The following is a 19299-nucleotide window of genomic DNA, read 5'->3' as shown; positions in this document are numbered from 1 at the left end:
TCATTTAACAACAAACTTTTAAACTGCCCTATTGGTACCAGGTAATCCAGGTGGAATTTGTTTTGTAAGTTATTCCATAACTGTGGTGCATTCAAATTAAAGGCAGATTTACCAAACTTTGTGGAGACAAGTGGGACCTCGAGTTGCAAATTGGTTTGGTATCTCATATTTTTATATTTCAACAGGAAAGTGAGGTAGGTTGGAAGCTTGTGAAGCAGAGATTTGTAAACAAGAAGGGAGTAATGAAGTGATCTACGGGATTCTAGTGAGGTCTACACGACCTTCTGATAAAGGATGGAGTGATGAGTATTAAAACTGTCACCTGTAATAAAGTGAAGGGAGATATGAAGTGATCTACTGGATTCTAATGAGGTCTACACAACCTTCTGATAAAGGATGGAGTGATGAGTATTAAAACTGTCACCTGTAATAAAGTGAAGGGAGATATGAAGTGATCTACTGGATTCTAACCCTTCTGATAAAGGATGGAGTGATGAGTATTAAAACTGTCACCTGTAATAAAGTGAAGGGAGATATGAAGTGATCTACTGGATTCTAGTGAGGTCTACACGACCTTCTGATAAAGGATGGAGTGATGAGTATTAAAACTGTCACCTGTAATAAAGTGAAGGGAGATATGAAGTGATCTACTGGATTCTAGTGAGGTCTACACGACCTTCTGATAAAGGATGGAGTGATGAGTATTAAAACTGTCACCTGTAATAAAGTGAAGGGAGATATGAAGTGATCTACTGGATTCCAGTGAGGTCTACACAACCTTCTGATAAAGGATGGAGTGATGAGTATTAAAACTGTCACCTGTAATAAAGTGAAGGGAGATATGGTAGACGGCATCCGAAGGTTTAAGACTAAGAGTAGTGGCTGCTGCAATCAGGTAAATGGTGTCACCATACTCAAGAACTGGCAGGAAAGTTGACTGTACACTCTGCTTTCTGCTGTTCATGGAGAGGCAAGATCTATTTCTAAAAAATAAGCCCACTTGAAATATTTATTGTCCAGGCCCATTTCTGACAGTTTTTGAATGAGTAGGGAATGGTCAACGGTGTTGAATGCCTTAGAAAGGTCTATAAATCAGGCAGCACAATGTTTTTTATGATCTTGGCAATCCCATCATCTAAAATAAGCATAGCAGCTGAAACAGTTCTATGTCCAGCTCTAAAACCAGACGAGTGCATATTTAGAATAGAGTGAGATGTTAAAAAAGTTTGTAGCTGGGAGTTGGTCAGGGATTCTCGTACCTTGGCTAGGCAAGATAACTTGGAGATTGGCGGTAATTATCATAAGGATCTCCGCCTTTATCTATCTATCTATCTATCTATCTATCTATCTATCTATCTATCTATCTATCTATCTATATATATATATATATATATATAGAGAGAGAGAGAGAGAGAGAGAGAGAGAGAGAGAGAGAGAGAGAGAGAGAGAGAGAGATGAATATTACATGACTATATATATATATATATATTTATTCAGATTTTTCAGGGGGAGCTGCAACACCCTCAGCATCCCTACTTCCTGCGACTATGGACAGAGAGCGGTCATAAGAAGGGGTCAAGTGAATCATTTTACATCGATCTTTAGCAAGGCACTTAGTACATCACAGACATCAAATGGTTGAAATGAAAATAAACTATGTGAGTCTGTTAGAGCATTATTCTTTACAATCTGTTGAGGCGACTAAAGGACTACCTCTTTCAGAGACTATCCTTTCAAGCAGGTGGCCAGCTGAAGCCTAACGCTTATTAAAAGCACTACAAATGTACATGTTGTCTAGTATGGGACCAGAGGCTGTCAAAACCCGCGGGGGCAAGGAGGGGTTGGAGCTTTGTTTCAAAGATTTGACAATTTTCCAGAATTTAGCTGGAAAGTATTAACAAAAAAAACGAGTATATAAACTATTCGAGAATACTTGGCTTGTTGCAAAGCAGTTTTGCTCTGCCGCATTCGGATTGTGTGGAAATGATCAACTGTGTGTTGTCGTGTTTCGTGTCGGGTGTCTAATATGCATGGTCCAGACAGATTTGTGGTAATTCCAAAATAAAGGTAATCAGCGATGCTGTCTGCTTGACGTGACACCAGAAAACAGCGCCACCTAATGGGTTAAAAGAAAACAACAAGAAGGATTCACAGGAAGAGACGTAAAACCGCGGAAGTGTGCGTCATTCCTGGAGAGCGAGAAAGAAAGCAGTAACAAACACTGGCCCATTAGTCTGTGAAAAATTCGCAATAAAACGCAAAAATGCGTCATTGATATTTTCCACGGTTATCAATCGTAAAAGCCAATAAGGACAACGGTACGAAATGGCGACTGGGGGTGGTGGAATCGGTCCACCGTCCAATCTTGAAGGACGAGCATCAAATTTCGCCCATTCTGGAGCGGGAAGAAATGCTGGAGTGGCCTCGAATATGCCAGTCCCCGTGGTCGCAGCACCAATCTCACCCCCGTCGGGTGGCCTTCACCGGGAGCCGATGTACAACTGGCAGGCCACGAAGAGCTCAGTGAAAGAGCGCTTCGCGTTTCTCTTCAATAACGAACTGCTCAGTGACGTTAGGTTTATTGTCGGTAAAGGTAGACAGGCGCAGAGGATACCAGCGCATAAATTCGTCCTAGCTGCTGGTAGTGCAGTATTTGACGCCATGTTCAACGGGGGAATGGCCACCACCTCGGCCGAGATAGAGTTACCTGATGTGGAACCTGCAGCCTTCCTAGCCTTGCTAAGGTAACATCTATTGACCGACCATGCACTGCATTGCGATATAATATATTTGTAGAGAGGTGGTGTTACCCCAGTACGTTAGTTAAATTGTTCCCCTTATTGTTATGAGTGCTGACATTGCATTGTCTGTATCATAATATTAATGTATTATTAACACATTCGAGACTGCTGCCTGCAGGCATAGACTGGAAATCACTGGCCACTTTAAGGAATGGAACACTAGTCACTTTAATAATGTTCACATATCTTTCATTACTCATCTCATATGTATATACTGGATTCTATACTATTCTACTGTATCTTAGTCACTTTAATAATGTTTACATATCTGGCATTACTCATCTCATATGTATATACTGTATTCTATACTATTCTACTGTATCTTAGTCACTTTAATAATGTTCACATATCTGGCATTACTCATCTCATATGTATATACTGTATTCTATACTATTCTACTGTATCTTAGTCACTTTAATAATGTTCACATATCTGGCATTTCATACGTATATACTGTATTCTATACTATTCTACTGTATCTTAGTCACTTAATAATGTTCACATATCTGGCATTACTCATCTCATATGTATATACTGTATTCTATACTATTCTACTGTATCTTAGTCACTTAATAATGTTTACATATCTTTCATTACTCATCTCATATGTATATACTGGATTCTATACTATTCTACTGTATCTTAGTCACTTAATAATGTTTACATATCTTTCATTACTCATCTCATATGTATATACTGTATTCTATACTATTCTACTGTATCTTAGTCACTTTAATAATGTTTACATATCTGGCATTACTCATCTCATATGTATATACTGTATTCTATACTATTCTACTGTATCTTAGTCACTTAATAATGTTTACATATCTTTCATTACTCATCTCATATGTATATGCATTACTCATCTCATATGTATATACTGTATTCTATACTATTCTACTGTATCTTAGTCACTTTAATAATGTTTACATATCTGGCATTACTCATCTCATATGTATATACTGTATTCTATGCTATTCTACTGTATCTTAGTCACTTAATAATGTTTACATATCTTTCATTACTCATCTCATATGTATATGCATTACTCATCTCATATGTATATACTGTATTCTATACTATTCTACTGTATCTTAGTCACTTTAATAATGTTTACATATCTGGCATTACTCATCTCATATGTATATACTGTATTCTATACTATTCTACTGTATCTTAGTCACTTAATAATGTTTACATATCTTTCATTACTCATCTCATATGTATATGCATTACTCATCTCATATGTATATACTGTATTCTATACTATTCTACTGTATCGTAGTCACTTTAATAATGTTCACATATCTGGCATTTCATACGTATATACTGTATTCTATACTATTCTACTGTATCTTAGTCACTTTAATAATGTTTACATATCTGGCATTACTCATCTCATATGTATATACTGTATTCTATACTATTCTACTGTATCTTAGTCACTTAATAATGTTCACATATCTTTCATTCATCTCATATGTATATACTGTATTCTATACTATTCTACTGTATCTTAGTCACTTAATGTTTACATATCTTTCATTACTCATCTCATATGTATATACTGTATTCTATACTATTCTACTGTATCTTAGTCACTTAATGTTTACATATCTTTCATTACTCATCTCATATGTATATACTGTATTCTATACTATTCTACTGTATCTTAGTCACTTAATAATGTTCACATATCTGGCATTACTCATCTCATATGTATATACTGTATTCTATACTATTCTACTGTATCTTAGTCACTTTAATAATGTTTACATATCTGGCATTACTCATCTCATATGTATATACTGTATTCTATACTATTCTACTGTATCTTAGTCACTTAATAATGTTTACATATCTTTCATTACTCATCTCATATGTATATGCATTACTCATCTCATATGTATATACTGTATTCTATACTATTCTACTGTATCTTAGTCACTTTAATAATGTTCACATATCTGGCATTTCATACGTATATACTGTATTCTATACTATTCTACTGTATCTTAGTCACTTTAATAATGTTTACATATCTGGCATTACTCATCTCATATGTATATACTGTATTCTATACTATTCTACTGTATCTTAGTCACTTAATAATGTTCCATATCTGGCATTACTCATCTCATATGTATATACTGTATTCTATACTATTCTACTGTATCTTAGTCACTTAATAATGTTCCATATCTGGCATTACTCATCTCATATGTATATACTGTATTCTATACTATTCTACTGTATCTTAGTCACTTAATAATGTTCCATATCTGGCATTACTCATCTCATATGTATATACTGTATTCTATACTATTCTACTGTATCTTAGTCACTTAATAATGTTTACATATCTTTCATTCATCTCATATGTATATACTGTTTTCTATACTATCCTACTGTATCTTAGTCACTTAATAATGTTCACATATCTGGCATTACTCATCTCATATGTATATACTGTATTCTATACTATTCTACTGTATCTTAGTCACTTAATGTTTACATATCTTTCATTACTCATCTCATATGTATATACTGTATTCTATAATATTCTACTGTATCTTAGTCACTTAATAATGTTCACATATCTGGCATTACTCATCTCATATGTATATACTGTATTCTATACTATTCTACTGTATCTTAGTCACTTTAATAATGTTTACATATCTGGCATTACTCATCTCATATGTATATACTGTATTCTATACTATTCTACTGTATCTTAGTCACTTAATAATGTTTACATATCTTTCATTCATCTCATATGTATATACTGTTTTCTATACTATCCTACTGTATCTTAGTCACTTAATAATGTTCACATATCTGGCATTACTCATCTCATATGTATATACTGTATTCTATACTATTCTACTGTATCTTAGTCACTTAATAATGTTCACATATCTGGCATTACTCATCTCATATGTATATGCATTACTCATCTCATATGTATATACTGTTGTCTATACTATTCTACTGTATCTTAGTCCGTCTGCTCTGTCATCACTCGTCCATATGTATATAGTCTTAATTGATTCCTACTTAGAATGGTGTGTGTTGGGTATATGTGGTGTAATTTGTTAGATATTACTGCACTGTTGGAGCTGGAAGCTCACGCATTTTGTGACACCTGCAATAACATCTGCTAATTACGTGTATGTTACCAATACAATGTGATTTGATTCGAGTTGATGAAACAGATGTCAAACGAGGCTCCTGCCTGAGCTATTCCTAATTACTATGCCTAATTACCTCTTTTAAAAAATGAAATGTTTTTCTCTTCTATATGCAATGTCAAGCTTTTGTTTTAGAAGACAGACATTCTGGTGTTCTGGAAGCCTGTACATCCCACCTTCTTTGACCACTTACTGTGTGTGTGTGTGTGTGTAGGTTCCTGTACTCTGACGAGGTCCACATAGGACCAGAGACGGTGATGACCACTCTGTACACGGCGAAGAAATATGCCGTTCCTGCTCTAGAGACTCAGTGTGTGGAGTTCCTTACCAAACACCTCAGGGCAGACAATGCATTCATGCTACTCACTCAGGTATATAGGGCTGCTACTATAACTCCTATTGCATGAACTATTCTACATAATACTGCTACTCACTCAGGTATATAGGGCTGCTAATATAACTGCTATTGCATAAACTATTCTACATAATACTGCTACTCACTCAGGTATATAGGGCTGCTAATATAACTGCTATTGCATAAACTATTCTACATAATACTGCTACTCACTCAGGTATATAGGGCTGCTAATATTACTCCTATTGCATAAACTATTCTACATAATACTGCTACTCACTCAGGTATATAGGGCTGCTAATATAACTGCTATTGCATAAACTATTCTACATAATACTGCTACTCACTCAGGTATATAGGGCTGCTAATATAACTGCTATTGCATAAACTATTCTACATAATACTGCTACTCACTCAGGTAGTATATAGAACTGGTAGCATAAATACATAAAACCCTCATGTGGGTACTAAAGAATATGCCAGCTCTTCACGAAATAGAATAGACTACTGTAGTTCATCACTTAGAAAGAATAGCCAAGATGGCATCTCTGCCAATTCCTCTTGGGTAACAATTCAGAACAGGGTAATCAAAACTCCAAAAACTAAGCCATGACTGAAGATAATACACCAGCCTAGATGACTTGGGTAGTACTACAGAATAAACTAGCTTAAACACAGGTCACATCCCACACTGTCCATGTCCACTGTCCAAAGTATTTGCGTAGGCCAATGTGCTTCCAAAACAAAACATCTTAAAAATGTAAGGTATATTCAAGTGTTCTCGTTTCCTGTTTTTGTTCTGTTGAGCAAGTTTGATCCTGGAATGTTGTATATTATGTTATGCCTTTATCAAATCAAGTGCAAATTGGTGTGGCGACAGACGACTTCCCCATGTGTCTCATGCTGATGTGTCATCTTGGACCGTGCTCATTCTTTCTGCAGGCCAGACTATTCGATGAGCCTCAGCTTGCCAGCCTCTGTTTGGAAACAATAGACAAAAGCACCGGTGATGCCATAAACGCAGAAGGATTCACTGACATTGACCTAGGTATGCATCAGTATGGCCTATTATTCACACAGGAACATATCCCAATGATATACAGTGGATGATATACAGGAACATATCCCAATGATATACAGTGGATGATATACAGGAACATATCCCAATGATATACAGTGGATGATATACAGGAACATATCCCAATGATATACAGTGGATGATATACAGGAACATATCCCAATGATATACAGTGGATGATATACAGGAACATATCCCAATGATATACAGTGGATGATATACAGGAACATATCCCAATGATATACAGTGGATGATATACAGGAACATATCCCAATGATATACAGTGGATGATATACAGGAACATATCCCAATGATATACAGTGGATGATATACAGGAACATATCCCAATGATATACAGGAACATATCCCAATGATATACAGTGGATGATATACAGGAACATATCCCAATGATATACAGGAACATATCCCAATGATATACAGTGGATGATATACAGGAACATATCCCAATGATATACAGTGGATGATATACAGGAACATATCCCAATGATATACAGGAACATATCCCAATGATATACAGTGGATGATATACAGGAACATATCCCAATGATATACAGGAACATATCCCAATGATATACAGTGGATGATATACAGGAACATATCCCAATGATATACAGGAACATATCCCAATGATATACAGTGGATGATATACAGGAACATATCCCAATGATATACAGTGGATGATATACAGGAACATATCCCAATGATATACAGGAACATATCCCAATGATATACAGGAACATATCCCAATGATATACAGGAACATATCCCAATGATATACAGTGGATGATATACAGGAACATATCCCAATGATATACAGGAACATATTCCAATGATATACAGTGGATGATTTGGGTAAATGATGGGGGTTAGCCATCATGCGTGCTTCTGATATAGTCAACTGGGTGGGAAGAACATAATTCCTTCCAGGACAACAGGAGGGGTCAGCAAATGAATTCAACTCCTGAGCAAACATTCCATAACTGCAGGTGGTAGTAGCTACGTCACCAACCATGGCTTTATACCTGTTAAGACCATTACACTCAGCACAGTATGTGGTGCGATGCACCTTTTCAGTTTATTTATGAACCGCCAATAGACTTATGGTGTTGTTAAAAAGGAAAATGCTATTGCAACCTCTTTGCAATAAGGTATTGAGACCAAAAGCTCAATAGAAGTGTCATGTGTTTAATACCAGGGATACAGTCAGCTGAGTGTTTACAATTAGAAAGCTCACAACACAATTTATATTCTTCCCTTGTAGGTGTCAGCTCCCCAGCTATACATTTTGTGACCCTAATGAGTATCCCTCCTTTCCCCTGTGGAATGTCCATGCTCCTCTTTGTTTAGCCAGATGTCTGAATCGCACCCAGTCCATCTTCTGTTCTGGGCCTGACCCTGCTCATTAGGTCATGGTTTCTAAATGAGCGTACACACAGTTTCATGGCCTAAACTCCATTAATACTCACAGTAATCTTTCACTAACCAGGATACAAACTAACTACAGTTTAACTTGAAACATGTTACATTTGAATAGACTCCATCACTATTTTATTAGGATCCCCATCATAGGGGTAGTGGAAGAAATTGGCTGCTTTAAGTGTATGTTATTTCTGAGTGCATTCTGGAGGCAATTGAGTTTAACCTTTGACCCTAACACCTTCCCATTTTGTCATACTGTGTAGACTAGACCTAACACTGAGCCTGTGTTTTTAGATACGCTGTGTGCAGTGCTGGAGAGAGACACCCTGGGGATTCGCGAAAACCGTCTATTTGGTGCGGTGGTGCGCTGGGCGGATGCCGAGTGTTACAGGCAACAGCTTCCCCTCACCTCTGAGAACAAACAGAAGGTTCTGGGCAAGGCCCTAACCCTCATCCGCTTCCCACTCATGACTGTGGAGGAGTTTGCTGCGGGTGGGCATCTCTCTGTCTGAGACATACACACAGAGACAGAAAGACAAACACACACACTATCTAAAGTTGTTTAAAATGCTAAATAAGTTAAGACTCTGCTTTGTCAGATTTGACATATCCTAAATGTTATTACTTTTTAATACAAGTAAGCACTGCTTTTCATCAAGCTCCGTTTTGTCAAATGTAAATACTTGAACATACTTGTAACTGAGAATTCATTTTGAACATAACGGTATATAATCATTTTATAAATGTGTTTGTCTTTCTGCTGTCCATTGAACCCAGCCCTAGAAACCAGTTTGATATTAATTCTTGTGCAACAGGGCCTGCCCAGTCTGAAACCAGTTTGATATTCTTTCTTGTGCAACAGGGCCTGCCCAGTCTGGAATATTGTTCGATCGGGAGGTGGTAAATCTGTTTTTACACTTTACAGTAAACCCCAAGCCGCGGGTAGACTACATTGACAGGCCCCGCTGCTGCCTCCGAGGAAAGGAGGGCAGCATTAGTAGGTTCCAGCAGGTTGAAAGTCGCTGGGGATACAGTGGCACCAGTGACAGGATCAGGTGAGACTGTGTACCTGCTTGTCTACACCGTGACAATGTCCTGCCGGCTCCACACTACAATTACAATGACTAAAAGCCCTTGCACAGAAATTACTTTTATTTAGCTCGTATTTGTTTTTTGGACATGCAAATTATTCAGACCGAAAAAGATAAACAATTAATTCTAATTCAGATGATGGTGTGTCAAATGCAGCCTCGGTACAACACTGGTTTGTCCTTCCCATAACCTATAAGCCTTTTTCTACAGACCTCGGTGGAGAGAAACACTTATGAGTGGAAGGTGGCCTAGTGGTTAGTGTTGGACCAGTAACCAGCAGGTGGCCTAGTGGTTAAGAGTGTTGGACCAGTAACCAGCAGGTAGCCTAGTGGTTGGAGTGTTGGGCCAGTAACCAGCAGGTAGCCTAGTGGTTAGAGTGTTGGACCAGTAACCAGCAGGTGGCCTAGTGGTTAGAGCGTTGGGCCAGTAACCAGCAGGTAGCCTAGTGGTTAGAGCGTTGGACCAGTAACCAGCAGGTAGCCTAGTGGTTAGAGCATTGGGCCAGTAACCAGCAGGTGGCCTAGTGGTTAGAGTGTTGGACCAGTAACCAGCAGGTGGCCTAGTGGTTAGAGAGTTGGGCCAGTAACCAGCAGGTGGCCTAGTGGTTAGAGCGTTGGACCAGTAACCAGCAGGTAGCCTAGTGGTTAGAGTGTTGGGCCAGTAACCAGCAGGTAGCCTAGTGGTTAGAGTGTTGGGCCAGTAACCAGCAGGTAGCCTAGTGGTTAGAGTGTTGGACCAGTAACCAGCAGGTAGCCTAGTGGTTAGAGCGTTGGACCAGTAACCAGCAGGTAGCCTAGTGGTTGGAGTGTTGGGCCAGTAACCAGCAGGTGGCCTAGTGGTTAGAGCGTTGGGCCAGTAACCAGCAGGTAGCCTAGTGGTTAGAACGTTGGACCAGTAACCAGCAGGTAGCCTAGTGGTTAGAGCGTTGGGCCAGTAACCAGCAGGTGGCCTGGTGGTTAGAGTGTTGGACCAGTAACCAGCAGGTGGCCTAGTGGTTAGAGAGTTGGGCCAGTAACCAGCAGGTGGCCTAGTGGTTAGAGCGTTGGACCAGTAACCAGCAGGTAGCCTAGTGGTTAGAGTGTTGGGCCAGTAACCAGCAGGTAGCCTAGTGGTTAGAGCGTTGGACCAGTAACCAGCAGGTGGCCTAGTGGTTAGAGCGTTGGGCCAGTAACCTGCAGGTGGCCTAGTGGTTAGAGTGTTGGGCCAGTAACCAGCAGGTGGCCTAGTGGTTAGAGCGTTGGGCCAGTAACCAGCAGGTGGCCTAGTGGTTAGAGCGTTGGGCCAGTAACCAGCAGGTGGCCTAGTGGTTAGAGCGTTGGGCCAGTAACCAGCAGGTGGCCTAGTGGTTAGAGCGTTGGGCCAGTAACCAGCAGGTGGCCTAGTGGTTAGAGTGTTGGACCAGTAACCAGCAGGTGGCCTAGTGGTTAGAGCGTTGGGCCAGTAACCAGCAAGTGGCCTAGTGGTTAGAGCGTTGGACCAGTAACCAGCAGGTGGCCTAGTGGTTAAGAGTGTTGGACCAGTAACCAGCAGGTGGCCTGGTGGTTAGAGTGTTGGACCAGTAACCAGCAGGTGGCCTAGTGGTTAGAGAGTTGGGCCAGTAACCAGCAGGTGGCCTAGTGGTTAGAGTGTTGGACCAGTAACCAGCAGGTGGCCTAGTGGTTAAGAGTGTTGGACCAGTAACCAGCAGGTGGCCTAGTGGTTAGAGTGTTGGACCAGTAACCAGCAGGTGGCCTAGTGGTTAGAGTGTTGGACCAGTAACCAGCAGGTGGCCTAGTGGTTAGAGCGTTGGGCCAGTAACCAGCAGGTGGCCTAGTGGTTAGAGCGTTGGGCCAGTAACCAGCAGGTGGCCTAGTGGTTAGAGCGTTGGGCCAGTAAGAAAGGTTGCTGTTTTGAAACCCAAAGCCGACAAGGTTCTGTCAATGTGCTCTTGAGCAAGGCACTTAACCCAGATTACTCTGTGTGTCTAATAAATGACAAAATGTCAAAATAGTAAGTCGGTTCAACATATTTTGGAGGTGGTTTGCTTCTGGCAGAGCCATAAAAAACCAGCCACATCACAGTTTTACAGTGGTGGAACATTTCAATGCAAATCAACACCCCCAGAAAAGTTTGAGATGGTTGTTCTTCTATTGAAATGTGTGCTGTTAAAGGAGTCAACCAGTTGAATTTGAGCGATGGTCTTTCTCCAGCATCATACCTCTTCACCACACCCCCATTGGCAGAGACGATTGCATGTGTATTAATAAAGGCAGTGTTCGTCTCCCATTGGTGGAGTTTCTACTGCATGTGTTTTAATAAAGCCTGTGTTCGTTCGTTTGAGGTTTCTAAAGGTATCTTGTAATTTCCATCTCCTGTAGATTTAATGTAAATAGAAGAATATCAGTGGTGGGTTTCGGACTGTATGGCTCGATCCACGGACCTACGGACTATCAGGTTAATATACAGGTAAGCATTTAATAATGATGAGCTAATGATGTTATCAGCCTGGTAGCCAGACCAAATGTGTCCTGTTAGTGCTTCAGTCACACGATAACTTCTCCAATGTTCCTTACTGCATATGAAGCACTACGAGATCTGGTTACCAGGGTTGTGTCGAGTAGGGCACATAGTAACAAAACGTTTTGCAATGGAAAACCAAAAACCTGGGTTATTAGACAAGGTCAGGTAGTACCTTTCAAAATGTTTTTGTCCCCTGTTTGGTGCCAACTGAACACAATATATGTATTTTTTTTAAAGCTATAGTGCAAACAGTGATTGACAATAATTGTATCAATTTTTTTCCCAGATTATTGAGAGTGACAAAAGCCTAACGCTAGCAACAAACGACACGGGCTTCAGCTGTGACGGAACAGCCAACACGTTCAGAGTCATGTTCAAGGAGCCGGTGGAGATTTTACCCAACGTTAGCTACACCGCTTGTGCAACCTTAAAGGTATGCTCACCCCATAACGACAGTACTCAAGTGCAACCTTAAAGGTACGCTCACCCCATAACGACAGTACTCAAGTGCAACCTTAAAGGTACGCTCACCCCATAACGACAGTACTCAAGTGCAACCTTAAAGGTACGCTCACCCCATAACGACAGTACTCAAGTGCAACCTTAAAGGTACGCTCACCCCATAACGACAGTACTCAAGTGCAACCTTAAAGGTACGCTCACCCCATAACGACAGTACTCAAGTGCAACCTTAAAGGTACGCTCACCCCATAACGACAGTACTCAAGTGCAACCTTAAAGGTACGCTCACCCCATAACGACAGTACTCAAGTGCATGTTTACAAACAAATAGGCTATTGTGTTTTATTTTTGCCTCTGCTGCTAACAGCAGCATGGTTATTATAGACTTGAATCAAATGTTGATGCAAACTAGTTTTGGTCTGTATTCTACTAGATCATCAACCCTGTGTGACCACAGTTGAGACTTTGTATCAACATTTTAATCATCAGCTCATCTTAAAGGGATTGTTCACACAAAACAAAACTACAGTATAAACATTTATTTTTGTATTGTGTCCATTAGTTCACTGTTACAATTTTTTAGGAATGTTTTATGTCAAGCTTTCAAGGTGGATCATTTCAGTACGTAGCAAAAACAGCGTTTTGTGCATAATTTCTCTATGTTAACAATCCACTTGTCTCCTGTAGGGCCCGGATTCTCACTACGGCACTAAAGGGTTAAAGAAAGTGAGCCAGGAGTCCGCCACGGGGACCAAGACCACCTTTTTCTTTTTCAGCTCTCCTGGGAACAACAACGGCACGTCAGTGGAGGACGGACAGATCCCAGAGATCATCTACTACACCTAGACAACTCCTCACCACACCTGGGTCCTGTAGAACCATGGACCCGGACTCGTCCATGAAATAGTTTTGCATTTTGGTTTCCGTTGCAGCACTTAAAATAAAAAATTCTGTTGCTTGTACTATTAAACATGGATCCCTAGTAAACACGATTGGGTTGTGTTCAGTAGGCAAACTTGTTGCAGCTAGAAACGTCATGAATAGAGATGACGTGATGACTCATTGCGGCATGTTTTTTCTAGGTAATGTATTTCTTTCTGAACGTTCCGCAATGTTGTTCCCTGCTGAACAATGCCCTGGATCAGGTAGACACCATCTACCACACCTAAACCAGGGGGCCATGTTCTGTAGGCATAGAATGGAGGAAACGGAGTGCGACTGGGAGGTACTACCTGAGCTTGTCCAATAAGAAGCACTTGTTTTCTGTTACAAAATGTTTTGCTATGGTGTGCTCTAATGAGAACTACCTATGAGGTTGGGTAAGCCTGAGAGTGGAATGGAATGGCGCACTTCAGGAAGGATTGTAGCCTGGTCCCAGATCTGTTTGTGCTCTGGCTGAGTCCATTTCTGTCGTTGTCCAAGACTATTCCAGAAGGAGTTGGCAAAAGGGCAGAAACAGACCGACACCCAGGCTAGAGGGATTGTGCCTTCTGCTGTTCAGGAATGGATACAAAGACTTTTGGAAACCAAAAGGAGTGGAGTAGTGTCAGTCTAGTCTGCTGGTTTGTGAACTTGGATGTGTGCGAGACCAGTGGATGCTGGTGGGAGGAACTATAGGAGGACAGGATCATTGTAATGGCTGGAATGGAATAAATGGTAAGGAGTCAATGTGGTTTCCATATTTTTGATACCGTTAAATTGATTCCATTCCAGCCATTACAGTGAGCCTGTCCTCCTATAGCTCCTCCCACCAGCCTCCACTGTGTGAGACATTTGACATAATAGAACTGTAACTCAAAAAGGATTGTTACATGTAGAGATGTATAATAGGACTGTGGACTGGCTGGAATCTGGGTGATGGTAGTCAATGACACAGTTCGAAATGTTCTATATTCTACTACTGGCTTTCTGTGGTCTTTACCTTCATCAGGGAATCACCCACTACAGTGCTGTTGTCTGGAGTGTATTCACTAGACACTGAAACGGGAAGGGACTACCTGAAGAAACTCGTTTTCATTGCAAAACGTTTAGCTATGGTGTGCACTTATGAATACACCCCATGTAGTGTAAAATCGCAGAGTGCCCTTCACTGGTCGATCAATGTCATTTCGTAGTTTGAATGCTGACGTGGTAAAAGTTCCACTGTTTTCGTGCTTAACCTTCATTGATTATATTTGCAGTAACGTCTGAGTATTTGTGCGTATGTTAAAGTTTGCCAATGTATGTTACATGCTTTAATTTGTTTCCTTAGCATGTCATTTAAGAGTAAGACTGGATAATATTGTGACTGTTAATTGCTGAAACAAGTGGAAATTTATATTTTTATCTCTCTGCAATAAAGTATGTTGACACCAATGATGTATTTGTCTGATACCTTCTGAAATGATTCAGTGTAGTGTGTCATTAAAGCTACAGTCTGGGATCGGGGAAGTTGTTCAACAATACATCACAGATTTAATGCTCTCAAACACACCCATAATCTGGGAAACAGTTCAACAATACATCACAGATTTAATGCTCTCAAACACACCCATAATCTGGGAAACAGTTCAACAATACATCACAGATTTAATGCTCTCAAACACACCCATAATCTGGGAAACAGTTCAACAATACATCACAGATTTAATGCTCTCAAACACACCCATAATCTGGGAAACAGTTCAACAATACATCACAGATTTAATGCTCTCAAACACACCCATAATCTGGGAAACAGTTCAACACATCACAGATTTAATGCTCAAACACACCCATAATCTGGGAAACAGTTCAACAATACATCACAGATTTAAACACACCCATAATCTGCAGTTCAACAATACATCAACACACACCATAATCTGGGAAACAGTTCAACAATACATCACAGATTTAATGCTCTCAAACACACCCATAATCTGGGAAACAGTTCAACAATACATCACAGATTTAATGCTCTCAAACACACCCATAATCTGGGAAACAGTTCAACAATACATCACAGATTTAATGCTCTCAAACACACCCATAATCTGGGAAACAGTTCAACAATACATCACAGATTTAATGCTCTCAAACACACCCATAATCTGGGAAACAGTTCAACAATACATCACAGATTTAATGCTCTCAAACACACCCATAATCTGGGAAACAGTTCAACAATACATCACAGATTTAATGCTCTCAAACACACCCATAATCTGGTTCAACAAAACAGTTTAATGCTCTCAAATCTGGGAAACAGTTCAACATACATCACAGATTTAATGCTCTCAAACACACCCATAATCTGGGAAACAGTTCAACAATACATCACAGATTTAATGCTCTCAAACACACCCATAATCTGGGAAACAGTTCAACAATACATCACAGATTTAATGCTCTCAAACACACCCATAATCTGGGAAACAGTTCAACAATACATCACAGATTTAATGCTCTCAAACACACCCATAATCTGGGAAACAGTTCAACAATACATCACAGATTTAATGCTCTCAAACACACCCATAATCTGGGAAACAGTTCAACAATACATCACAGATTTAATGCTCTCAAACACACCCATAATCTGGGAAACAGTTCAACAATACATCACAGATTTAATGCTCTCAAACACACCCATAATCTGGGAAACAGTTCAACAATACATCACAGATTTAATGCTCTCAAACACACCCATAATCTGGGAAACAGTTCAACAATACATCACAGATTTAATGCTCTCAAACACACCCATAATCTGGGAAACAGTTCAACAATACATCACAGATTTAATGCTCTCAAACACACCCATAATCTGGGAAACAGTTCAACAATACATCACAGATTTAATGCTCTCAAACACACCCATAATCTGGGAAACAGTTCAACAATACATCACAGATTTAATGCTCTCAAACACACCCATAATCTGGGAAACAGTTCAACAATACATCACAGATTTAATGCTCTCAAACACACCCATAATCTGGGAAACAGTTCAACAATACATCACAGATTTAATGCTCTCAAACACACCCATAATCTGGGAAACAGTTCAACAATACATCACAGATTTAATGCTCAACAATACAACAGATTTAATGCAAACACCCATAATCTGGGAAACAGTTCAACAATACATCACAGATTTAATGCTCTCAAACACACCCATAATCTGGGAAACAGTTCAACAATACATCACAGATTTAATGCTCTCAAACACACCCATAATCTGGAAACAGTTCAACAATACATCACAGATTTAATGCTCTCAAACACACCCATAATCTGGGAAACAGTTCAACAATACATCACAGATTTAATGCTCTCAAACACACCCATAATCTGGGAAACAGTTCAACAATACATCACAGATTTAATGCTCTCAAACACACCCATAATCTGCTCTCAAACACACCCATAATCACAGGAAACAGTTCAACAATACATCACAGATTTAATGCTCTCAAACACACCCATAATCTGGGAAACAGTTCAACAATACATCACAGATTTAATGCTCTCAAACACACCCATAATCTGGGAAACAGTTCAACAATACATCACAGATGTAATGCTCTCAAACACACCCATAATCTGGGAAACAGTTCAACAATACATCACAGATGTAATGCTCTCATACATAATGTAGGACTATACAGAAAGATGGGGGGGGGGTGGCAACGTAACAGGTAGTTGTAATACTATAATAGTTCCTGTAGGTGGAGCTCCAAGTTAAACCAATGGCTCTCCAACAACACCTGCTCCAACCTATCTTCAAACCAGTTCATAGGGACCCTGAACCCACTCGCTGTGCTGCAGGCCTTTGTTCCATCCCAGCATTAATACTTGATTCAACCAACCAAGGCTTTGATTAATAGTTGATTAGCTAAATCAAGTGTTGTGCTTCTAGGCATACTTTTAAATAGCTTTGTATCTGCATGAGTTCCAGATGTAAAACCAACCACCCCTGGTCTCTCTTGTCCATGCTATGGAAATATGGTTTTTCAAATGTCCACTTATTTGATTTTCTACAATATCAAAGGTAATATACATCAGATAACATGCTAGACAACATGCTAGACAAGATGGCCTGCCTTGTAGGTAATGGAGGAGAGAGAAAGGGATATGATTGTTTTTTAGTTTCCTATGCTGAATTGCTTTGGTTGCTAGACTGTCAAAGATGCAGCGGCTGTTGTTTGTTGTTGTTAAATGCGGAATGCCACTCCGGCAAGGACATTGGCCTGTGAGGAAAAAAAGTCACTTCCACATTAGGCATACTTTACTGGGAAGAAATATGTGTTCAATTGTCAAGCTCCGAAAATAATCTTATTGAAATAGATATATTTTCTGCAAAATACATTTTGTGAAAAACAATTTGCCAAATGGTGTAAAAAATTGGCAATATTTTCCAGAATCATACTTGGGGCTGGGTTTGAAAGGTTGGTGAAGAAATGTTCCCATTCCACCATGCTGAATTCTCAGAACATCTTACTGTCTCTTACAAACATTTAAATACAACATAGCTCTTGAATAAGGCAGATAAGTAACAGTTATAGTAGACTTATTCCAGACAGCTATCGTTGAATAGTACACCTATTAAATATCAATGTCAATATTTTACAAACCAATTGTCACACTACATGGACAGTAGCAGAGAGGTAAGTAGCAGTATACCTATTGAAGACAAATATCCATAGACAAACTATTGCTTATTTGATCAAAATTATGAAACTACCAAAAGCCAACCAACTTGTGTTCTTCCTAATGAATATTCAGTGTGCTACCTCTGAATAAGTTAGCACTTTGTTTGAACTTTGGTTGAACAGTGATTCCCTGAATAGCTACTTTGAAACGAATGTGTGCACATTAGGGGTTTGTGATGAGTCTTCAAAGACTATTAAAAGCAATAACCAAATGTGCGAAGTTATGTATGGGTATTTCTGACCTTTTGTTTGCACCACCTATGTTTTAAAAGATGATTATGCATGAGGTAATTATTCTTTGTATTCCTTTTATTACCAAATTCTCAGCCATCCAAATGAGAATATTAGTAGAGAATATTGGCTATCCATAACTGAGCCATATCCAGATACAGAATATATCCAGGACATTTGTAAATTAAATGCATTGATCTCTGCATGTCGTCGTCCCCTCCCCTCCCCGTAAAACATTGATATTTCCATAAGCTGACATTGCTTACAGGCCAGTAAAGACCCAGGTGGATATTGCTTTTCATGTTTGGTGGCATCTGGCAGTAAGACTAATAGATCCCAGGGAGACGATGTATTCTGACTGAGATACACATGGAATCCAAAGCCAAGGGCCGTTTTCACTAAACAGCTATTGAAATATTTAAAGACTTGATGTCTCTCGCTGTGAGTGAGGCTCAATCATGTTTCT

The 19299-nt window shown here is 39.5% G+C and overlaps 1 protein-coding gene across 1 annotated transcript; it reads left to right on the top strand.

The window, feature by feature from the left end:
• Nucleotides 1-2166: 2166 nt before the first annotated feature.
• On the top strand, nucleotides 2167-15279 carry LOC118378209 (BTB/POZ domain-containing protein 1-like). Its single transcript, XM_052516002.1, has 8 exons — nucleotides 2167-2744; nucleotides 6213-6369; nucleotides 7296-7401; nucleotides 9166-9363; nucleotides 9734-9926; nucleotides 12321-12408; nucleotides 12749-12895; nucleotides 13612-15279. Exons 1-8 carry the CDS (start codon nucleotides 2326-2328, stop codon nucleotides 13768-13770), a joined length of 1467 nt encoding a protein of 488 aa, XP_052371962.1. The 5' UTR covers nucleotides 2167-2325; the 3' UTR covers nucleotides 13771-15279.
• The last annotated feature ends 4020 nt before the right edge of the window (nucleotides 15280-19299 follow it).

Source organism: Oncorhynchus keta, unplaced genomic scaffold, assembly GCF_023373465.1.
Source record: "Oncorhynchus keta strain PuntledgeMale-10-30-2019 unplaced genomic scaffold, Oket_V2 Un_scaffold_3531_pilon_pilon, whole genome shotgun sequence".
Classification (NCBI taxonomy): Eukaryota; Metazoa; Chordata; class Actinopteri; order Salmoniformes; family Salmonidae; genus Oncorhynchus; species Oncorhynchus keta.
Note: the sequence above shows the minus strand (reverse complement) of the source record. Positions and strands in the feature narration are given on the sequence as shown.